The sequence below is a fragment of the Anas platyrhynchos genome, chromosome 4, assembly GCF_047663525.1.
Source record: "Anas platyrhynchos isolate ZD024472 breed Pekin duck chromosome 4, IASCAAS_PekinDuck_T2T, whole genome shotgun sequence".
NCBI classification, from domain to species: domain Eukaryota; kingdom Metazoa; phylum Chordata; class Aves; order Anseriformes; family Anatidae; genus Anas; species Anas platyrhynchos.
In genome coordinates this window covers 21,257,245-21,282,020 of record NC_092590.1, presented here as the reverse complement: position 1 = coordinate 21,282,020, position 24,776 = coordinate 21,257,245, and the positions used below count along the sequence as shown (strand labels likewise).

The window sequence follows — 24,776 nt, the reverse complement described above, 5'->3', positions numbered from 1 at the left end:
TGTATGCTCAATTACAGATCTGAGATGGGTCAGTATGGTTTGAAACAGTGAATACTGAATTTCAGAACTGGTAAATGCATATTTACCTTTAAAATCTGCCTGTTGTGAGTGTTGTCCCAAGCTACTCACTGCAAGCATTTGTTCATTTTCTTGACGTGAATTTTTTTTTGTTCCAGCGCTATTTAGAGGAAGTCTTAGTTTATTCTGAACAATAACCATCTATGTAGGATTCACATGAGAGCATTGCTATTTGAGTAAGGATGTGAAATCCGATTTCAGAACTACTTGAAAAATGGGCTATGTTCCTTGCTTATTTCCATTCCAGTACAAAACCACTTTACCGTACTTGATATAATGTAGTTGTTGCATAGAGATTTTTTTTTCTAAAGAATTGCCAGTTTATTATTTCACTGTAGAGGAATGTGATATTTTTAGTGTTCTACTTCAATGACTACATTAAATAACTGATGAAAGCCAGCTACTTTGATGATACTGCTTGTTGTCTTTATCATAATGGTTCACTAAATATCCTGCTTTTGTGTGTGTTTCCAGTACTTCTGTTTATAAACCATATCTTACTGTCTTCATCTTCAAAACCTTTCCATTTAATTCTGTGCTACTCCTTGCTTAGGGAATGGTACTTTTTAAGCTACTTTCTTAAAAACATTGTTATAGTTTGAAATAACACCTAGAGTAACTGCTTAATGATCTTATGTCATGACTTAAAAGAAATTCTTCAAGGACAGCTTTTGAAAAATGTATTTGTGTGCTTGAGTACTTATTTTAACAGAAGCCTTATAGGAAAGCAACAAGCAGCAAAACCAAGGAGAAAACAAAGGTCGTCTGTTTGACTTGCTTCTGAAGCTGGACATCGTAGAGCTGGCTGTGCTCACTTGAAGGCGTTTGAGTTCACAGCTGGTTTAGAGCACTGCCACATTCCAGCTTCAGCAAAGAAGCTGAGCTGGCTGGAAATCATTTTTTATATATGGAACATGCTGTACAGGAGGAGACTGAGCATTCTCACATGCTTGCCTCTATCCCTCTTGAGTGAAAATCACTGTACAGAAAACAGGATTTCTTTCCTGTGTCTTTTGAAGTGAATGAATTTAGAGCCTGTCACTATAGCAATTGGGCATGCCGCCTTCACCTTTAAACCATAAAATGCAGCTTAGCAGCAGCATTTCTTCCAAAAGGTACAAATGTAAAAATGTAAACCTTTAACTTATGGAGTCAGACGAACCTAACCTGCAGTGTTCGTGCAGCAGACTTTTTGTGGTTTTTTGTTTTGTTTTGTTTTAGGGGTGGTGACAGTCAGGAGGGATTGGTTGTGTAGTTTAATTTTTACCTTATTTCACTAAGAGGCTATTTAGAAAAGGAATTTTTGACTGGACTGGATTAGTTAGTTTTCTGGTATGTTGATCCATTAATGGAATAAGCTGCTGTTTCTGTGCAAAGTTTGAAAGCTGTCAGACTTGTTCTGTGATGTAGTGAAATGGTTTATTTTTTAATCGTATGTTTATTTTTTCATCAAATGAATGATTTCAGAGTTGTTGCCTGGAGCGCTGGTTCAGAGGTGACTTCCGTGAGGGTGAGCTCAAGGTTCATGCTGTGCTCATAGCATCAAAAAGGGTTGGATGCTCTGTGCCAAATTGGATGTAATCAAATGTCTATTGTAATGAATTACACGGAATTCTAGAATATGGCTGATAATTTTGTCTTGTATTTAATACCAGGCTACTGTGGCTAAATCCATATACCACGTCACAGTTCTGCACAGTAACGCCAAACAAGTAGTAGAAGTGCAGATCCTAAGGGAGGTCTGATGTAAAGGATGTTTAATGACTCACTGATGCTTGTCTGTCCTTCTCAGTGACCAGTATCACATAAGATCTAATTGTATCTTTAGCCTATATTGTAGATAGGGTTTATCTCTTTATTACTGGGTTGAACAGCAGGGGATAGCACGGGTGCATCTTCCTTTACTAGTGCTGTTCAGCCTTTTGTGTACTTGACAGAGGATGTTTCCAGGCGTTACCTAATCCTGTCACACCACCTACTGTTGAAATGCAGACATTGGGCATAAGTGCTTCTGTTGCCTAAATCTTCTTGTAATCCCCTTCGTGCCGCGCTTTCTAGGTCTTGGTGCAAACTGATGGTTTCTTAATCATTGGTGTTCAAGAGCAGAGTCTTTGTAGCAAAACTGATGTTGAATAAAGTGGAATTACTAGCAAATTTTGTCATGTTTCAACTCTCTCTCTTAGTTTAAGCATAATTGAAATAGGGTTATAGTGGCAAGAATAAAGGAAAGAGTATTGTATTTAAAGAGAAGATGGAGTATTCAAAGTAAGACCTGAAATGCTGTAATAATCTCTTCTTGAGTAAGATGAGCTATGTCTGTCAAACTTGAAAATGGCAATAATGTCAGAAGTCAAGATATTTTGTATATTAGATTTTTGTATATGAATAATACCTAAGTCTGTCTGTCTTGTCTCTGTTCTTGTTTCTGTACAAGAACTTTGACAGCTTTTCCATGGTTATTTGGAGTACTATATAAAGACATTGGCATCTAAATTTTAAGTCAGAGCCGATATTAGTCAACTCAGTGCTTGCGAGACAAGCCTGTGTATACATAATTTCTTTTGGACCTTTGTAGTTTCAGTCTGGGTGTATGCTTTTCAGGAATAAATGAAGTGAAATAAATCAGCTACACTTTCAGGAAGAAAATTTCAGTTCAGTTCATTAGTAGTACAAAAGCCAGCTCCTGTCTGAAGATGGCACACTTCTCAACTTAAATAGGTTGATTAATTTAGCTATTGGGCATTTGTATTCAGGAGCTCAAATGCAAACAGCAATTAATGCAAAAATGTGTCTGCAGCAGCTGGCCATTGAGAACTTGGTTCCAGGGAGTGCTGTTTAACTAGTTTTGCAGAACTAGTCGGTTTTAAAGTGTATTTATGTGCATACAGCACAATCTGATACTCTTGTAAAGCAAACTGTCTTTTAGCACTCTGACAGTGCTCTGTCAAAGGGGAAAAAATCATTTCTATGTTTGGGGGTGGAAAGAAACAAAAGAATCTTTCTTGGATCATCTTTGAGACAGAGATAATATTTTATGGGATTGCCAGTACAGCTAACCATAGTCCACAGAGGTGTATGTTCAACGTGAATGTAAGAAAAACTTCTATGTGCATGAAAATGTCAACCTTGAAGGCCAGTCTATATAGAATTTGATTTAGTCCTGAGTTGAACATGCAGGTAAAATTGAATTCTTATGTCTTCAGAACAGTTTTGCTGATTTACAGCATTTTTTTTTCTTCAAGGAAATCGGGTGACAGAGCACTGGGAGAGGTTGCCCAGGGAGGTTGTGTAGTCTCCTTCTTTGGAGATGCTCAAAACCCACCTGGATGCTATCCTATACAACATGCTCTAGTTGACCCTGCTTGTCAGGGGGGTTGGATCAGATAATGTACAGAGGTCCCTTCCAACCTCTACAGTTCTGTGATTCTGTGAAGGAGCTTAAAAACTAGAAGGCATTGCTTTTATTTACCACGTAAATATGGATTAATTACGTCTTCTTTGCATATATTTTTTAGTATACATAAATACTTCTTTTTGTAGGCATATATGTAGAAGAGGCAACTGCTTAAGCTTCTTTTCAGTTTTGTTTTTTGTTCTTCTCACCTCTCCCCCCGACTCCTTCCCCCTGACAGGCGTAGGATCTTCACCAAGAGAGAAGCATGTCTCCATGAAAAATTCTTCAGCCTTCTGGGCTAGCTCTAGTAAACCTCTACCCAAATCTAAAGTGCCTGTCAAAAGATCAGTGCTGGAGAGGACACCTAGCATCTCATCGCTCAGCAGCACTCAGAGTGAGAGAAGTCTTTTCAGCAGTAATTGTAAGTATCTGTCAGTGTAATGAGTTGTAATTGTTACCCAGCAATAACTGTGTTGAAAAATCCCATTGAAAGAAATCCTGAATTAATTCTCATCTTACTTCTATTTGCTTCTTCCATTTACTTCTTATTACTTCTAGACCTTACTCTTTTTGCCCCTTAGCTTACAACTTTCCTTCTGCAGACATGTCATCTGAAGGAACTTTGAGCCTTGGATTTTTATTTGTTGAATAGAGATATCAGTACAGCTCCTCTTCCACCATGAAATGTCACAAAACTAGCAGGTGTTCCTGAGTGGAAGTTTCCTTGTATTTACATATAGTTTCATACTTGTCAGAATATTTGGAACAGCACATTACAGGTTTGTTTTATACTAAACACTCTTGTTGAGCTAGATCATATCTACTTCTAGAGTTCTAGGACAAAACGTGAAGATGAGATCAAAAGCAGGTAAGTGAAATTGCTGTTAGAACATATAACTTTGAATGGCATTTATCATTTTTATTGGAACTGTAAGCACTGCTGTATGACCTGAAGCAAATCTGTCTTGATCAAAACTGGGGAGAAAAAAGAAAAGAACTATCTTTAGTTTGAAGCTCTACCTAGGGTCAGTAACAGCTGTTGTGGGAGTTACAGGCTTAAATGTGAAGGAAATAACGCACAATTAACTCTGTCAGACATATCAGTATTCCCAGCTAGACATATTCAAATGAGCACGTTCAAATATTCTGTTACTATTGCATCATCTGTTTCATCTTGGAGACTGGGCAAAGGCATTTCCTTTGTGCCAGCTGTCTTTGAAATCTGTCTTCGATGGACTGGAAAAAAAACCTTGTGCTTTAACATACAACTGCAGTTTATGTATGCGCATGCATGCATGCATATGTAACAACAAAATTTTCTTGTGTTCTTTTTTTCCCTCAAGTGTCTTCATTAAAAATGAAAAGCTAACTTATTCCTCAAAGGAACGAGTATCTGTAATAAAATATGCACTGCATGTTTTTCTGTCATCAGGCTGGTTCTGTTGCCCTGACAGCCATGTTGACTTTTGCTGCTGTTCAATTGTAGAACTGTATCTGGAATTCCCAAGCAGCTTTGTCCTTTCTTCATTTTACTCTCTCATGTAACAAAGGAAAGGGTCATTGCTTCATAACAAAGAAATGTATGCAGATTAAGCATCCAAACTGATGGCTCCTTATTTAGAGTGATTTGCTAGCTGGTTTAATCTGTTTTGTCCACCGCCTCGAAGCTTACAATTTTTTCCACTCTGATTCACGAAGAGCAAGCAACAGCAATATGAGAGGTTGAACATGGCTGCAGTCTTCTTGGCTTCAAGCTTGCTTTGATTCTTTTTAAATGACTATACCAGGAGGACTCCGCAGTTGCACAGAAACTAATTTTTCTCCTGATATTTTCATCAATTCTACACTAACACCACCGACCGATTCAGGAAGCCACTATGATATTACCTTACTGACACTGCTGGTAGTGGGATCTTACAGCTTTTGTATTATTCCTTTGTTAGCCTCGTTTACTGGGAAGAGAAGTAGGTTGTGTTTCTTTTTATTTCTCTTTTAAAGCATGTAATCTGTTTTACGGATGTTGGTAGATTATATGAAATGTTTTAATTTTCTGATTTTTTTTTTTCCGTGAGATGACTTTCTTTGGTTAAATTGCTGAAATTCATAAGAATGATTTAAGTCTGATAGACAGTTTTTGTGAGGATAATGAATATGGGTTACATTAGATTCATATGCTAGAAGTTTATATGACTTTGAATCAAATTGTAGAGAGAGTAAGTTTACTTTTTACCCTTATGTTTTATGTACAGTGCTGTTCCTTTTTTTTTCCTAGTCTTTCATTTAGTCTACTATGCAATAATGTCAGAAAAAAAGTCTGTGTTTGTAAAAACTAAAGTGGTTTTATTAGATTGGCAGAAGACACAGAGATTGTGATGGAAGATTTATTCTGTGAATGTAATGAAATTCCTAACTAACTATTGTGGTCCTCACGACTACATTAAATTGACAAACTCCTTTCGCTTGTTTTTATTAAGGAGTTTGCCTCTTGTTAGCAGGAAGAAACTTAGAAAAGAGCATGTTCCTCCTGCTGTGTCAGCCTAGCCCTTTGTTATGGGATGTCCTTGGATTGGTTGTTTCCTGTGGCAGCATTAGTTTCTTTTGTCTAACGATCACTTGAGTTTTATGATTCTTTCTCTCTAGAGAGACTCTTACTGTCTGAGAAATTTAGAAATAATGAAATTTGAAGTTTTCTTGATATTAAAAGCATATTTTGCATACAAGCTGTCAGTTGGAACCTCAAAAATGTGTTTTTAACAAGCTTGGTTTTAGTCGTGAGCTGAAAATACTATGATTGAACATACTGAAATGTTTAAACTCTGAGGTTGAGCAAGAATTCAAACTTGAATTGCATTAGAATAATTATATACAAAGGAAGTAGTATTTCAGAAGTTAAAAAAGCTGATCCTAGCAATTGACCTTGAGCTTCATTTCCATATTGCCAATACTTCATTAAAATTCTGATAGTGAGTGTTTAAACCCTTTAGCTCTTAACTCTTAAACGAGACCGTTTCAAGTCCGTCAGTATTTCATCAAGATTGCAATAACTACTGCTAATTCTATGAGAAACCATCTTTGAGTCATATAATAATCAAACTTTGCAAGTCTCCCTCTTTTTTTCCTGCTCTTAGCTCTTTTTAGGTGACTCCAGAGTTTCTAATACAACAAGCAGTGCATAAGTAGTCCTGCACCAGGAGTGCTCTTACCTCTAAAGTGATTATTGAAAAACAGCACAGCAGTTTGTAGGCAGTATTTAACTGCTTGCAGTGAACTCTGAGCAAAAATCCTAGATTTTTAGAAACTCACAGAAAAGTTGAGGACTGTTTCAGAGCTGATGCTTTCCTAGAACAAGTTAGTTTGAATCATCTGATGTAGGTCAGGGTCAGAGCTTACCAGAGTAACTGCAGCATTGATGTATTATGCAAATTGTTCCTTGTGTATAAATAAATTTCTTTTGCAAATGTTTAGCTTTTGTGCTTTCGGAGGGAGACCCTTTCTCAAAGAGGAAGAAAAAGCAGCTCTGTCCTTCCTTCTGATGTAGATGTATTGATTCCTGGCCAAGAAGCACTTTTCTGAAGCAGTTAATTATACCGTTTATGCTAGTGTATTTAAATTGACATTTAAATAATCTCAAGGCTGTTCCATCTTTTGATGAACAATATTAGATATGTAGTTCTCATTACCTTAAAATCAGCCTCATTAAAATATGAGGTAAAATGCAGTATTGTATGAACCCCTTTTTCAACATGCACCCCTTCTGCTCCCAACTGACCTGTGAAAAAAGCAATGGTGTGACAAACTATTCCAACGTGAGTTAGTTTTTGCTTATTCTCTGGTAAATGTGATGTGAGATTCTTGCTTTTAATCTCAGTATACCTATTTTTTGAGTAGCTGAACCAAAGTATACTCAATCAGTATTTCAGAAGTCTTTTCGTATTTTTTACTGCAATACTAAAAGAATGCATTGACTCTCCCCAAGTTTCAGTTTTCTTTTTTCAACTAAGTTTTCATTGTGACACTAAACCAAACCTCTCCCAAGTTCCTCTGAAATGGAATAAAATGTCTTGTGCAGCATCCACCCTCTGAGTTGGAAACATGATTTTGACCTGAGGTACAAATTGGTTATTGTCCTATTTTTCCTGTTTGGGTCTGCGTGCCCCTCTTTGTGTGGATTATTTATTTATTTATTTATTTATTTTCTGTATGACTTGTACTCCTCTCTCCAAAGAAAAGTTGGTGTTGGGGGATCATCATCTGAGGCTTGCTGTCACTGAGGAGGTGACTCTTACAAATGCAGACTACAGGAACCCTTCTTAAAAATTTTTCGGCAGCTGCTGAACGGAGTTGGGGTCACCCATTTTTAGTTCCTCACAAGGAGGATGGCAGGAGTGCTTGTGGTGCATTCATGATATCGCTGAAACAGAGCTCTTTACACAAAGGACAGAAAACAAGGAAAGAAGTTGCTTGAGACAGCTGTCTGAGTTTTTAATTTGACTTTGTTTTTTAAAAAAATGGCTTCACATACTGCTGATATTCTTTCTTGGTTTACTCAAACTGAAATGTGCTCTGCATTTGCTTTATACAGCATACTTAGGCTTCTGTTTGTGTTCCTTGATCAATATTCTTTTGCATATGCCCACCCCTTTTGCTAAGTTCAAAGCTGTATGCCCTGTTCAAAGAAATATTTGTAATGTCTTGAGACTAATCTGATATCTTCTGTACAGACTGATCAACTGTAGCAGAAGTGTTCATAATATTTTTATTCCAGCTTGTGTTTCTTGTAACTTTCGCCTCAAAGTAAAACAGGCTTACTTTATGATTTAATTTTCCACAAGGTAGAGACTGCCTAGAGCAAATTCTCTGTCATTCTGTGTTGTAGCTACAAGTGCCACAATCATCATCAAGAATGGAGAATGGCCTTCAAAACCAGCCTGCCAGAATGGTGCTTCTGGACCTGTCTCTTTGAAAGCAGTACCAAGACCTAGATTACACTCATTAAAAACAACTCCAAAAGGTATCTGGATCTGTTTGTAACTAGAGTGAAACTGGAGTTACCACTGTTGTGGTACCTTACCTTTTGCGCTTGGCTGTGTACTGAAGCAATGCTTATTTTAATAAGCAGTGTTCTGGGCAGATGCTGTGGGGAAGTAAAATCACGCCAGTGGGGCCATAAGTTTTGTAAGATCTCATAGGATGGCTAGAATGTCCTTTGAACTGTAATTGATTGGGTATGTAAGGCAAAAGAGAAGGTCTGCACTGTGGTATGGACTTACTCAGGAGCAATATGTCTGTTTTGCATGGAGACTAAATGCACTTTGTTATGTTGTACATGTCATCACTTGGGTTTTACATTGTTCTAGTGGCTTTTTTTTTTTCTGTCACAAAGCTCAGGCACAGGCTCTGTAGCTGCTGCTGACCTGCAGGGTAGACATACTTTGAATTTATCTTCAACGCATTGTTCTTTTCATCATGCAGACTTTAGATGATCTTTGCCCCTTTTGGAACAGAAAACGGATGGGGTTATCACTTTAAATGAGGTATTCCTGGATAAAGTATCTTGTCTGGATGTCATTGTCACACTATTTGAAGGGAAGAATCACACAAACAACTCATTTCTCTGTGATGCTTTTTCTTGATATTTTTCTGACCGACTGAGGGGGAACTAGACGTCTGCTCTCTTTTGTGGTGGAGAAAAGGCAATTGTGCTTCTTCATCTTATGCTAAAGGAAACTTAGTTTAAATGTGGCTGTTTGTTGGCTGATAGAGCAGCCCTGGCTCAGTGCTTTTCCAAGTCAAGCCACAAAGAGCAGTTGACAACTCATTCTCTGACCAAAATTGAAGACGTAAAGGGAGGAGATAAATAAGCTTGTGCTCTCTCTCTCTTAAATCCTAGTTATAATCAGCTTGCTTCTGACCATCTTTGTGGTGTACTGGTTTTTGTAATTGGATAAACCTAATTAAATACTATGCTTCTGCTTTAGGCTTAAGTTTTAAGCCGTCCAAATGTCATGCTGTAATGACATACTTTAAAATGGTAAACAATGAAAAGAAACAGACCCTGCCAGAAACTGTATCACTGAAACAAACAAGAATTATATGGCTGCCTGACAAGCTGTCTTTTTTGTCAGGCCCAGTATCTGCAATGCAATTATGCATTGTTCAACCTCTTCAGTGACCTGGGTGCTAGAAGCATGCCTTCAGCACCTGCAGGAGCAGTATGGCCAGAAGTTGGTGTTCTCCCTCAACTTGGCACTGGTGAAGGCTCCACCTGGACTGCTCTGTGTTTTGGGGCTTCCCCATTTCACAAAGGTTATTTGGAAACAAGAGACTTGGGAAGACAGGGTCTCAGAGCACATCATCTGTGAGGAGAGTTTGGAGGAGTTAGGCTTCTTCAGTCAGGCAGAAAGAAGAGTAAGGGAAGGTATTGCAATAGTCTGCAATTTCTTGAACAGTTGCAAAGATGATGCCAAACTCTTCTCGGGAGTACCAGATGATGTAGCAATAAGAAATAAACATAAATTGTGGAGCAGAAGACTCTCCCTTTGGGGAAGGAAATTATGAGGAGGATTGTATAGTACAAGAGCAGGTTGTCAGCAAAGCCGTAGAGTCTCCATTTCTGGAGGCTTTCAAGACAAAGCTAGACATGGCCAGTTGACCTTGCCTTGGTGATGACCCTGCTCTGATTTGGAGGCGGCTAGCTGGTCTCCAGAAGTCCCTTTCAGCCAACTTTTATGTACCTGAGTTGTATTTGTTGCTGTTCTGAGACTTAAGTAATTTGATCTTAGTGCTAAGTTGAAATTGACCTTTTCTTCTACCTACAAGCTTTATTGAAATTATCTTTTATTTCCTCCACGGTGAGTTCTGGTAAAAACAATTTTAAAATGTAACTAAATTTTCTAGATAATGTCTCTTTTTGTATTTGTGGTGCACAAGTGGACTTGTGCATCTGGTATTGAACTGTAAATATGTGCTGGTAGGCATGTCTTTACTTACCGTCATAGCTGTACTTTTAAACCTGATCTAAGCCTCTACTTCTAGGAGTCAAGTCGAGGTCTGCTTCCTTAAACCAATCCATAACAAAATCACCCGGGCCATTGCACCCAGCAAGGAAATTCAGCGAGGCTAGAGGCAATCAGCTGTTGGGTAAAGTAAATTTTTCATTTACATTCTTGAATCCCTCAGTCTTGAAAAAGAGCAGCTATGCTCTACAGCTTTTCAGAGTAATTAAGATAGTCTGCTGTCTTCACCTGTAGCTCACAGGATTGGAGACTGGCTCTGCAAAGTGTTTCTTAGATACTTGTTTATCAGTGGGTAAAAGTCAGGACACTTCATGGCTGCTTGAAACTTGTATCCTGTGAGGACTTGGTGCACTTGATAACATCGGTTAAATGCTTTTACGAAACCTGCTTTATAAAATTGTGTACTTGCAAGACAAATCTCAGACTAGCTTTCCCAAGCTTTTGTTTAAGCTTGCTTGTGAGAGCTTGCTGATCAGCTTTGGCTATTTAGGGTAACATGTACTTGACTTTCCATTTCTGTATCAGGTGTTTGCTTTATTTTAATTTTTATTTGAAATTCATAATTAACTACCAGAGTGAATCAAAAGAATAGATCTGATTACTCTGAAAAGTTCCATAACACAAAATTTTCAGTTTGGGAGCAAAGTTTGATTTGCATGTTTGAGGTGAAGGGAAACAATTACAATTGTGCTACAAAGCAGAACATTCATTATTGGTATACTTGCTGTGGGATCACACACTGTTTCTGAAGCGTGAAGAAAGCTCAACCTGATAGGTGTTGTAAACAGACCTTCTATAAACTTCTGTTCATTACTTCTGCACTTATAACTAGCAAAAAGTGCTTTCATTTAATTCGTATCATTCAAAATGATGAGGTTCTTAGATCAGCTTTCACATGACTCTGAAACAATACAGTAAGGGTAGATTAACCTTCTCTGTTTTCATTTCTAACCGACTTGATTGGTACCACATCTAAGAGTGCTGTTATTTATAGCTGCTCTATGCAAATAAAATAAATGAAGTGTATGACTTTAAAAAAAAAAAAAAGTTAAAATGATAATGGTACAGATAATATTTGTTTTCTTCTATTACTTATTAATCACTCTACTGTGCTATATGAATGAGTAAAACGAAACAGTGCTACCTGGCTTAAATGAAGTGTGATAATGGTAATGGAAAAAAAAAAATTGTTAATAGGAATTCATCATCCATTTTCCAGATAGGTTAACCTTATAATGCCAAATCTTTCTGTCAAACATGCTATCAGCCATCACAAGGAAGTAACTGAAATTGCAGGAGGTTACGTGGAAAGAATCTCAAAAGATTTGCTCCCCTTTACTGGCTTGAAGTGTAATTCTGCTTTCTTTTCCGAACATCATAGGTACTCCTGGAAGAAATAGACACCAAAGCCTGTCGTCTTTTGGTTCTGGTGAGTATTCTGAAAGTATTTATACGTACTCCGTAGTGGAACTTAAATTAGGTTTATATGTTAGATTACTGCATTGTTTCCTTTCTCGGAAAGACGGCTTTGCAACAGAACTTCTGTGAACTTTCATTGATTTTGGTTTCAAGGAGTACAGAGAGAAGCCTTGTTTTTTCTAGTTGATGTCTTCAGGTTACCCAGCACTTGGAGTACGTAGTCTGTTCTATTTGTTTTCCAGTGAAGCATAAGTAGGTTTTAACAGTAACAAAAAGAAGTATGGCAATGAAACTTAGATGTAGTTTTTACTGTTTAACCACGTTGAAGTAAGTAATGATTAAAGCTCATGTGTTATGGCTTTAAAATAAATAAATAGACGAGTCATGCAGAATAACAGGTTTTTCTGGAAGGTTCGTGGTAGCTACCCTTTCAGTGTCAGCTGTCTTTGTATTTCTGTCACTGTAGACTATGCTTGAAGATGAAATTATCCAAACTTGTTAGTTTGTGTGTCTGCATGTATGGCAAGGGAGGAATGGCAACGGATTGTGGCAGATGGTGTTCCAAAATCTGGCAGTGTTTTTAAGGACTTCATATTGGGTTTGTTTTCCTTGTTTATGCCAGTCAGGGCACCTGGTGCTAGTTTGTCTCTGCCAGGAGACAGAAGAGTCTTCAGATGAGGTTTCTATTCACAGGAATTTCCAGGTCTTTTTCAGGAGGGTTAGAAGCCTAATTTAGATTCCTAAGAATCAGTGCATACTTGCTGAATTAAAAACCACTTTTAATTACTGAAAAGCCCTCTTTTGAAAGATACTGAGGATCACTGGGAAGCCCTGTGTCCCCTGAGTGAATAGCAGATGTCTTTGTGAAAGAGGTGCTGTAGCCAACCAGATGTTATGAATTTGAGTCTGGAATTGCTGAGTAAAACAGTTCTGACCTGTCACTTGGGTACTGTGGCAGTATGTTTTTAATTTCCTGCACTCATAACACGAGTCTAATGCTTTGCCTCCTGCTCTTTTGTGTGTTAAGTGTCTGCATATCAATCATGACTGAGTGCTTTGCTTGAGATTTGCTGTCATAAATCAGGTCTTCACTTATACAAGTATTAGATGTAGTATAAAACACTTGCTGTTTGTTGCTTTAATTTATATTTGCCCGAACTAATGTTAGTTTAGGTGTAAGCTGACAGTATTGCATGAGCTTATATATGACTTTTTTTTATATAAAATTGTAGAGTGATACTGCTAGGAACATAATGCCTTAATTAGTTGGGTCAGGGGAATTTGTGATAAGCAATAAAGTATAAACTAGAAATTTAAATGTAATTGTTTTCCTCTAAATCTAGCATGGCACCCTCACTTTCCATGCATTAAAGTACTTATTGCTTTCCCACCCTTTTTGCAAGTTTAACATATTTCTATCTTGTGATTCATCTTTTCCAAGCTAATAAAGAATGTGGCTGTGTATCTTTGAAGTATATTTGCTGCCATAAAAATGTGGCTATAACTCCAAATTGGCCATAACACTTAGAGTGATTCTTTAACAAATTCTTTAGCGTCTTATTTTTGCCAGTCAAATACCTGCATTTCAATATTTGTCTTAAGAAACCTGTTTCCTGTACTGAATCAGCTTCCAAAATTGGGTGGTATGTTAGACTTTTGAGTTAATAGCTTTTTAGCTTATACAAAGCATTAGTATAATGTTCCATTTACACATGCAAGCTTTCTGATAGAGTAATTCACTGTTTTAAGAAAGACTTCTTTTTTTCTCATCTTCACATTTGCAGATAGTTTTTTAGCAATACAATAAAAATATTGTTTGGCTGTTTGGATGTTCTCTGGTATGATGTCTTAAACTTGAAGAAAAGACAAATGATCTTTTTTCTTTTTTTTTTTTTTTAAATGAACTGCAATAATGCCAGCTGGTACCATGTAGAATGGGGCTCAGTATTTTCTTCTTCTCTTCGTTGCCTTGATATTATAGTAGTGCTTTGTTCTAATGATTGTATATAGTTAAAGCTTTCGTTCTCTTATTTCGTTGTTAACTAGTTAGTTAACTCTACAGTTTTAGGCTTGTTCAATGAGGCAGTTGTACCTCACTTCTATTTCTTGCACACATGCTCTGCCTGAAGTGTCAGAAATGTAACTTGCAGTGGGACTTGGGGGGAGGGAGAAGGAATTAATTACCTTATTAATGCATTAATTGTCTAGATCAGTAGTTAATGTTGCTTCTAGCATCACTTCAGGAATGAAATAATAGCAGAATGAAATAATAGCTTTTACGAAACAAATACCTGTTTTGGCAGTTCCAAAGGTAAAGCATACAAATTCTCATTGGGGACCTTTATCCTGGTGTTGAGCGACTCTGAAAGGGACATGTGGTGTACTATGGATAGCAGGGGACACTTATGCTTGTGGCAGAGCAATGTTGTCAGGAAAGCTGGGGCAGTTTCTGGATATACCATAACATATTATCAGGTAAGAACAGTATGGTTTAGGTCATATCTTTCCAGTATGCATTACAACCAGTTGTTAAAGAAGGCTAGAGAAGCCATGAAAACCAAAGAAGCTTCATCCAAAAGCCATACATGCTCTATCAGGAAATATTCTGTTTTCTTACTCTCTTAAGAGGTTAAAAGGTTGCTTGTTTTAGTTTAATAATCTGTGAGAAATGTAACAAAGAGGTGAAATGGCTTCAGTTAGATGGCTTATTGTAAAAGTAATAGTGCTGGTATGGTTGTTAACAGCTCACAATAGTGTCTCTTTAAACAGGCTGTTAAAGGTGCCTGCTGGCTTCTCACTGAAATTTGTACAGTGAGATAGGATGTTTTTACTAACAAAATGCTCTAGTTCAAACAAAAGTTTAAAGAGGGATACTTTTGGGGGTTTATTTAACACCTCTTTCTTTCATGCCCTGTTGAAACCCAGAGAAAACAGAAGGTAAACATCTGTTTCTTCTCATCCTGTAGATTCCTTGGTAGAATCAGTTACCTTCAAAGTGCTTGAGCTTTCGGTGTCTGGAAAACAAGGGATTAATCTAGGTCACACTCTGCCTGTGCTTTTATAACAACAGCAGCAACAACAAAAAACAACTCCACAAGCAAAACAAAAGCTTGAAGATCTTAAAACGTGTTGTGATACTATATGAAAATGTGTAAATTTTCTTTAAAAATTGGGAGGATTACACCCGAGAGCTGATGAATGTTGTTACGAATGTCACATACTTAGGTCTTCAGTGCCTGTTTTCATCTAGTTTGCTATTGGTAGTCTTCAGTGTGGTAATGGCATGTCACACAGTGATGAGACGCTACTGTCCTGTCAAGCAGCTTATTAGACCTTTCTCCTTTGTTTCTCCTCTGATTGGAAGGGCTTTCTCGGTGTGTTTTTGTTTTTTCTTTCTTTGAAGAAAAGCTTTTGCAGTTTGTAGGAAAAAACTGTGCAAAGAGTTGTATGGAAACTCAAAAAGACCTTGATGCGTTTGTGAACAGTGCTCATGTGGTTGGTCATAGAGCACCATAGAATAGATTGGGGAACTTGTCTGAGTTGGAAACAAGTCAGGAAGAATAGTGCTTTTGGTGGCAGTTGTAGCATAGGTCACAAAGTGGTGAGCAAAACATGCAGAAGACAGAGCAAGCCGCTTGTCTCAGCACTTTGAGCGGCTATCCTTGGCTTTATCTTAGTGTTTGCTTTCAATGCAAATTTCCAGCTGTATAACATTAGAAACAATGCTGATAACAATGCTTAAAAATATAGATTGATTTTTTTTGTTGCTGTTGAGTACCTAACTTTGCAGGTGCAAGGTTATTAAATGTGAAATTGATCTCCATTTGAGAAGAATATCTATTTATATATACATACACATATATATGTGTATATATAAATAATCCAAAGGTCTTAACTTGCTTTAAAAGACAAATAAAAATTTAAAAAATATCTGAGAATGTTGTACAGCTCTATATGAGAGTTTATAACAAAGTTAACCTTATTGCAATGCTGCCACCAATTAAGTTTCATGTATCCATTAAAAATTCTGTGGTAGTCTGGAATTTTGGTATGAAGTAAAACTTCTGTTCTTGAATCAATTCAGCCTTCTTTCAGTGCCTTCTAATTCTGTTCTCTGGGCATTGGAAGTAAATTACGTTAAAAATAATTCAGGAAGTACTTTGATATGTAAGTATCTTAAACATTGGGAAGTTCTTTCCTCTTCTGCACGTGGATAAACCAGGCACCTTCTACAGTGAGGCTAAGACCAGGAGGAAAGTTATTTCTTAACTGGGAGACAGTCTAATACTTAAAGGATTCTGGGTATGTAAAAACAGTGTTTAAGTGCCTGTTAACACTGGGCAGAGCAGGGAGGGTATTGCTCAATGTCTTGCACATTGCAGAACTAACATTTCTGACTAGTTCCAGCCAGGAATTTTGGTACAGATGAGTTGAAACTGAAATTTCAGTCTCTTGTGTTAAAAGCTTCAGCTTTTGTAAGTTGGGTTTGTCTATTTTTGTCATTTTTGTCATCCCTCTCTACAACAGAACATCCTGGAAGTTTTCTAGAAAAGCTTGAACGCTTTTGTAAACTTTGTGGAATAAAGCAGTAGCAGCAACTTTAGATTTAGTATTTGTTTAATGATCATAGATAACATCTTACAGATTTGAAGTTCTAGGATTTGAATAATATAAATTGGTCTCTCTCCTTTATCTCTTGACAAGGAACAAGAAGATCAAGCTTAAACTCTTTTGCAGATATTAGTACTGTTCATTGGACTACTTGTTGCCTTTCTAGCTGCAAGAAAGAGCCTGCTGTAGGCTTTTTTTAGATGTTTTCCATCCATGTGAACAATGAGGACTATCTGAATGACTCAATTGTCTCGTGATCTAGCCCTAGAATACTTGCAAGCTAATAAAGAATGTTCTTATAAACAGCCAGCAAAACTGCTCAAGTGGCGTAGCTATTACATGTGAACCACCTATAACGTTTTGTTACCTCTATATAAATAAGTTTAGAATTAATCTAAACCTATGTGAATTCTTTCATTAAAGGCCTTCTGTGGTATAGACCAAATGGCTTCCATGCTATGAGATCTGTTTCATCTGTTAGCACTTCTAAGCAAGGACCTTTTTTCTAAATTGTAAGTTGGATATGTTTGTTTAATTCCAAAACTTCTGTGAGAAAATTGCTCTCTAGCTTAAGGCAGCCATATTCCAAACTCTTGATGACACAAAGCAAGCAGACGTTCTGATGAGGGCATGTTTGTAGTTCACTTCTGTGGTGTTTGTTCTGATGTTGGAAGGAATGTCTGTAGTTCTCCTCCACGGTATTTATTTTGATGTTTCACAGTAATAATCCATACAACAGAACAGCACAGAGCTGCAGTTTTCTCACAGTTGTTTAAATATTGAAATATTAATTATAAATATTTAAATATGGTCAGCCTCTGCATTAATAGAGGGGGCAGCTGAAACGGACATCCACAGATTGTATCAGTTCAGTCCACGCTGGTGCCTAAAGAACATTTTCCAGTGTTGGGAGATGGAGTTCAAGTCTTTTCTACCATGGAAGTCTGTCATATTGGCTCTAGATTATACACAACAGTATTAGGATTGTCCAAAGCTGATGGTTTTTATTACTGCTGTCTGAACTAGTGTTAAAATATCTAAATTCTCACTTTTTTTTCCCCAGTAATTAAGAGGACAGTAAGTTTTTATTTTGTGAAGAGACTGGAGGGCTTTGACTGACCATCAGGGGCAGTGGAAAGCTGCTTTTGTTTTGTTATTCCCAGCTCTGAATAGCTATATGCTATGCTAAACTGTGCCACCTTCTTGGAAATGCCACCCTAAAATTTAGCTCTTTTGGTAGTAACTCTGTGTCCTTCCCTCTCCAGTTAAATATAGGTATCTATCTATCTTGGATTATCTCAGTAGTTTTTTTTTCTTCTTTGACTTTGTGGAGGCCCTTAGATTATAGACAATGTTTTATGTCTTTGCAGTGGACACTGCCAATAACCAGGTGTCATTGCACTGGGGTTCTTTATAGGAGTCTGAATTTTGATGTTATCTGATGTAGCCCAAAGCTGACTCTTTTTGTCCTCTTCCTTTTTTTTTTATTATTATTTGGAAGCCTTCTGAGGCACTGTGCTGTTCGTTCTAGCTTTCTTTAAGCCCTTTCTTTCACCAAATTCTTTAAGATATTTTTTCAGCAGATAAAGTTGCTGCCAGTGTTGCAGTCGTTGCCCCTTATTAAGGAAATAAGTTGACATAACATTGGAAGACCATGGAACGGTCCCAGAGATATGAAACTTCTGGATTTTGTATCAAAGATGGCTAGACAGCTTGTAAACTCTGATCTTTATTATCACACCTGGGGTTACAAAGAATGTGTGAAGCCCACAAAAGAGAAGTGCAGCACCTGTGATGAGCTGACTTGCGTTTGCTCAGTGAACTTGCGCATTGATAAATCAGTAGTAAATCTTCAGGGATGTATTCATCTAAATTATCCATAGTTGTGCTGCTTTTCAACAGAAGTTGCTTGGGTACTGGTTACTGTTGTTGTGAGGCTATAGGTGAAGAGCAATTGCACAGTGTGAATCAACAAGTATGGTGTGAATAAATCAATATTTGTAGATCTGTAAGCTGTTGTTCTAAGGAAAACCCTTGTTTTTAATCTGTTCCTTGGTGCTGCAGTTTACAAGGCTCATGTATGCTCCTAGCCTATTGCTGAATAGCCAAAGTTCCTAGCAGAGAGGCATTTTTTTTTCTTTTTTTTTTTTTTCTAGGAAGTCTGCATAGATCATTAAAGTTTCATATTTTAAGGCATGTTGTCCTAATATTAGTGACATTTTTCACTGTAGGCTAGAAGCAGTTTTGCTTTGAAGCACCATAGGATTTTGTCTGAGGGAGTCTAACAAATGCTGTTTTGTAAAGGACATCTTACATATGGAAAATAATTTGCAGCTCCATTATGTCAGAAGTTAAAAAATGAAATTATTCTTGTGATGTTTTGTTGCCATTCTCTACTCTGAAAGAGGGCAGATGATAAAAATGTCACCACTGTTGCATGAAAGAGACGCAGATTAACCTGATTTCGGTAGCTGTTTGCTTGGAAGTTCACTGCAGCATCACCTGCTGTTTGAAACACTGCCGAATTTATAATGGTTAAAAGCTTCTGTGTCCTAGAAGAAGCCTAAATTATTTAGGATTTTAGTTCTTGCTCTGAGATGGGAAGAGAGTTGCTATTTTCTTCTTCAGGTGAGGATTTGAGCTTAAAATGTCCCGGAGCTGCAAGCTGTGTGGAGCACGGCAGCGTGTTGCTGCCTGCAGGAGGATCAGCTTTTCAGGCCGGGCACTGCAGGAGGATCAGCTTTTCATGCTGGAGCACTGGCTAGGGCAAGGTGGTCACAGGAAGCTGGGGAGAGCGTGCTAACTTTCTGGAAGCAAAAACTGGGGCACAGATGACACTTTTTCTCTCAAAGGCCTCCTTTTCTCATGGCATAGACGATCACCTCTCAGTTCTTGCTGAATTAAAGCATGCCAGTAAAAACCATCTGCTCAGCACTGCCCGTGCTGTCTTATAACGTGGAGCCAGTTGTCTTCTGCCAGGGCATCTTGGGTCTAAAGGTCTAGCCTCTGATTTAGACTTGCCCTGCTCTGACAGCTTTCTTACTGATTGTTGAATGTGGGAAGAGGAACAGAGGCAGCAGAAACACGTCCAGATACCGGAGACTTGGCCTCACAAGGCTGAATTAAAGAGCCTACAGATACTTGTGTCCTTTGCTCCTTTTTTGTCATACTGCTAGCTTCCCCAGGGAGTGGCAGATGTACTAAATCTGCTGGGATTAAAATAGGTCTAGCCCAATCATCCATCTGACCATGTCATCAGGTATTAATGCCTTTAGCAACCCAGACTGAATTACGTGATTGTAGCGGCACAGAGTCCTTTGTTTTGCCCAGGGAGGGAAGATAGCAGTGAAGTGCTAGTAAATAAAATGTCAGTCCTTTTCTCCTGTCTGTGCTGCGTATCACTTCCTATTTTATTCAGCTATTTTCCAGTGTTATTTTCCATCGCCCTTATCTGATGTCAAGACAGAAAAAGACCTCTCCCCGTATTATGCATGAAATGCAGACAGTGTGTGTTCCTGGCGTGCTGCGCTGGATCCCATGGAGCATATTCCTGGCTCTGTACCCTGCTGGCACCAAGCACGGGATGGTTGGAGGAGCACAGATACAGACTTGGAGGTGCTGTTTCCCTGAGCTGAGGAAACAACGTTGACGGATACACGCTCACCTCTGTGCAGGTTTTGGTGGGATAACACAGAGCCCAGCAAATATTGCACTGTAGGAACCTTTTCAAGTTTCAGCCTCTCCTAGGAGGTATTCACGTAGGGACGGGCAGTCCTCTTGCCACCTGTCAGCGCTCTCTGAAGGTTGGATGCTAGATGAGCCTGACGTGCCTCTGTTGACCTTTATTAATGCTGTCAGGTTTTCCTACTGCATAAAGCAGGCTTGTTTTAGGGTTGTGGGAATTAACAGGGTTCCTGGAGCCATAAAAAAGTGTTTTCCTCAGCTAAGAAGGGTCTTTTTGTTTGTGTTTTTTTGTATTTATTTATTTATTTTTTTAACAAACAAGAAAGCACTGATGTCTCTGTTTCTTCATGGCCTGTTTCTACTCAAAGCTGGGAAAGAGGAGGCAGTGAAAGTATTATTTGTGTCTCTCTGTAGGAGGCGTTTTGGTCTCTGCTACAAGAGCTTTTATGTCCATGTAGAGCTTTTATTTGCTCATATTTTGTCTTGTGATTCATTCCTTCCTCAGTTTGAACTGGTTCATTACATCATACTTGCCCTCTAGAGGTCCTTTGTCTTAGCTCCTGCGCCGAGGAAGGAAGTTAGGGTCTCACTGGGGTACTTCGGCCTCTGTGGTTTTACAGGCTGAGGAGGAGTTCTTGGGCATGTTCTCCCAGGCGCTGTTACAAGGATTGGGAGAGGTGGGGTTTGGATTTTTTGGTGGATTTTTTTTCTTTTTGAGCCTGTTTATACTGTTTCTGTGAAGAAAGCATTGAATCCAGATGGGGAGAGAATACTTGCTTCACGGAGCAGTCTCATCACCAGGGGAGCTGCGGTGGGTAGGAGGAGAGCAGAAGGGAGTTCCTCCAGGTGCCTTGGGAGAAGATAACCTGGTGGGGCCGGGTGTTGGCTGCTGGTGGAAGGCTGGCCGTAGGCCAACCCAAAATCTCAAGATCCTTCAAGGGAGGGTTTGGCAACAGCGATCTGATATTTGCAGAGGAGGGCTGATGAACTGTGGTGAATACACAAGGCGGCTGTGATGTGCTGTGAGGAGCCTTCTGGCTCACTGCTGAACACCATTTCCAACGTTCGAGCCGATAATCTTCCAGCATCAGCTCCTTTGGTGGTGCTGCTGGATTAGGAAAGAGTCTAGAGTTTCTGGCCATGGCAAAGATAGATGAACACATGTTGTTAGTGCCAAAGCTCTTCAAACTCAAGGAATCCGTGAAGATTTTACAGCAGTAATGTCATGCGTGCCCTGCTGTTTGCAGAGGCCGCCCTGGGAACAGAACAAAAAAGCTAATTTACTGTCTTTGTACTTATTTTGAATAGTTCAGTGCAGACTGAAGATGTGTCATAGTACTTCAAAGCTGGTGGTGCATTACCATGCCTGGAAATAAATATTTTGGTACACGGTCATAAAACATTCAGCAGCACTCTCCTGCAGCGTGCTGTGGAGGTTGGTTTAACAGGTCTGACTGTCTTGGCAGGGCTGCAGCTCTTCTGGTGTGCTTACAGTGAGCTGCTCTGCTGCCACTGCCCTGGCTTGGGCGATGTCAGAGATACCTGAAGACCAGAATAAAAGAGCAAAATGCTATTTTTAGTTCTAGCCGGTGCGGTAAATACACACCGGATAATTTAAAATGTTCTGCATCCTGAGCAAGTAAGACATGTTATTAAAATGTAATAGGGCTGTGTTAAGGAGAGGACAGGTAAGGTACCACTGGGACGAGACCTGTCAGCATGATAATACTTGCTTTGGGTGATACGTGCTTCAAAACAAGTTGGTGTAATGCCTTCTGGAACTAGAAGGGCTATCAGAAGGCTAGGTGCTAGAGCACATCAGCTGTGGCTTTGTGAAATGGTGGAAGTGGGGCATCAGTGAGGAAGGAGCTGATTTTGTCTTTTAAAACAAATGAAGGGAAAAAAACTAAGACAAACGTATAAAGGCTGTGGAGTGCAGATCTTCAGCAGAGCCTGCAAGGAACCTGAAGAGGAGGTATGAGCTGCTGCTGCCTTGCATCCTGGATTGGCTCAGGTGGACCCTGCTCCAGTGGCTGCCCAACAAGGCAGAAATATTTCTCATCCTTACACACAGGAAAGTAGACAGTGCAATTCTGTGGTGCCTTAGCAGCATATATTTATAGGTCATAGTCGTAAGTGAAAAATGTGATGTTTTCTAATCTGTGTAAAACAGGGATTCCTTTTCTAGTTTGGTTTGTTTGTTTGCTAGTGGGACCAAGCTGTATGCAAAACTTTGAGCTCAGCAAATGGGGGGGGGGGGGAATAATTTTTGAGGGCTAGTTAAATATGGAGACCACACTTATTTTTAAGGAATTCCTATAATGCTGCTTGCTTGTTACAAAGACTGGGTGCATTCAAACTCCAGCTGGCAGCAATCTGTTTCGGTACAAAATTGATGCCTGCTTGCTTGCTCCTCTCCCGATAAATTGAAGCATCTGCAGTGCTGAGCTGCCAAGCTAAATAGTATTTTTGTTAAGCAGATCTCAAATACGGGATTGTTCTCACAGAATGGGTGTTTGTTGGTTTGTTAAGGCTTGAAATGTTGACATAATATTTAATGCCAAAAGAAACTCTGGTAGAAAATGCTTGCTGATAAAATCTGTTTTGATACATTCCTGTCAATTGCAAGAAACTGTCTGAAAAACGCAGCCTGAAGTGATCCTTGCTAAGGAGAAAAGAGCTGACAAACGCCTCCGGGAATATTCAAGTAATCTCCCTGCTAGTCTCTAAAGAACAATTACATGGTCTGTGACACTGGATGATATATTCAGCTGGGGAGACCACCCACTTCCTCCTCCTCCTCCTCTTTCTCCTCCTCCTCCCTTTTCTCCTGCTGTAGCTCCCAGTCCCACAGAGTCCCATCGCAGATTAAGCGTGAACACTGTGATGTAATTCAGAGGCTGAGGGTTTTTCAAATCACTAAGTCGATTTTAGTCTGAGGACAAGCTTTGTTTCTACAACATCTGGCGGGGAGAAGCTGCCAGCAGCACTTACGCTGTGGATATCTGCTTTTTCTGATTGTGCTCATCTGTGCATAAGGAATAAGGGCAAAGGAATGGAGATCTGATTATTTCTTCAAGGTTGTTTTCTTTAGCAAGAATCGCTTGACTTCTGCCAGCGGTGATTTAAAAACATAGTATGTTACACTACATGGAGGCTGTTTCTTCCTTGCTTATCTTCTAATTGCACTGAAGACATGTTATGGTCCCCGAAATTTTCCTTATCCAACATGCGTGTACGACTGACAGCGAAGGGGTTGCTCCGAAACATTCGTCTACCTTCTGGCTATAAGAAAAGCACGGTTATATTTCATACAGGTTTGTATTTTTAACGTGACAGAGCATGCATTGGGTGATATCTTGTTTGCTTCAGCAGCAGTGTATTTTTAGCAAATAAAAACAGTCCTGGGCATAGAAGTTTTAGAATTACATATAGAAGTCTGACTTACAAGCATAGTTTTATAGTCTGTGTAACTGGAAAGCCTGAGCTTTCTGCATGTCCATGCATCTGTGCAGAGCTGTTTGTTGGTAAGATGGGTATTCTGTTTATGAAATGCAAATCAGAATTTTTTTCCTCCTACAGGTCTAGAAATAGAATCAGGAAGTCTGTGCCCATTAAATACGTATCTAACCATTTCAATGATTATCTGCTGGGAGCTCTGTCTTTTCTATATCGTGAATGAGAGGTGTGGTGGGAGGTGGGAAATGAGTATGGGCTGTCACAATGTGGCTCTCTGTCTGTCTGAGAAATAGTTGAATACTTGAATGTAGAAATCTGTTGTCAGACTTCTCACATTAAACATCTTATCTGCAAGTATGACAAGCAAACTTTTTTGCTGACTTGTGTTGACAGAAACCTAAAAAGTCTGAAGTTTTCTTTCAGGTGTTTTAGAGACAATCAAAAAAAAAAAAAAAAAGCTGCATATGACCTGATTTTCATTTTAAGTGACAGATAAAGCATATGCATGGATTGGGAACGTAATTACGGATGCTGACCTTTGTTCCAGGGAATACATGCTGTTTTGATGGAGGGTGGTGATTTTTATTTTTCTTTTTTTGCTAAGGTGGATGATATTGGAAAAAATGATGGCAGTCTACAGATTACATAAGTTTTTACTGTACTATTTGTCGTTTTCTTGCATTTTTCTTAAAGAGGAGCAAGCAGCTATATAAACTAGTTCTGCACAAGCTCTTCTTCTCAGGCATTTCCTTCCTTTCTTGAACACCCCCATTTCTGGCTAGTACTTCTTCGGAGTTCAGCTCCAAGTGAAGTTTTGGAGTCACCTTTCCTTCCTGTCCTGGCGTTTCACACAGCAACCTAAACCATTTGCCCTGTCATTACTTATCCCTGCTAAAGTAAATTCAGTTTGAGTTCCTTCTGGATGATAAATTCAATTATGAGTATAATATAGGTTGATTATCCAAATATAATATAGGCTTCTGTTTGCAGCTTGCTTGCATGGCTTTTAAGCTGCAATTAGAATACCTTGATGCTAAAACTTCTTACATGAGGGAGTCTTTGTGCATACCTACGTCACTGATGTTGCTAAGAATATGAAATTTTCAGGTAGCACA

The 24,776-nt window shown here is 38.8% G+C and overlaps 1 protein-coding gene across 6 annotated transcripts in view; it reads left to right on the top strand.

Annotated features, from left to right (window-relative positions):
• Window positions 1–24,776, top strand: part of MTUS1 (microtubule associated scaffold protein 1) — a 112,522-nt gene that overhangs the window by 39,338 nt on the left and 48,408 nt on the right. For 4 of the 6 annotated variants that reach the window (XM_038178203.2, XM_038178204.2, XM_038178205.2 and 1 more), the window contains 4 exons: window positions 3,711–3,893; window positions 8,349–8,483; window positions 10,508–10,612; window positions 11,870–11,917. In XM_038178203.2, the coding sequence (XP_038034131.1) occupies window positions 3,711–3,893; window positions 8,349–8,483; window positions 10,508–10,612; window positions 11,870–11,917 (471 nt within the window). Of the gene's footprint in view, window positions 1–3,710; window positions 3,894–5,231; window positions 5,437–8,348; window positions 8,484–10,507; window positions 10,613–11,869; window positions 11,918–23,038; window positions 23,520–24,776 lie in introns of those variants that run through there. The other 2 variants (XM_027456171.2, XM_005021903.6) reach the window with 2 other exon arrangements.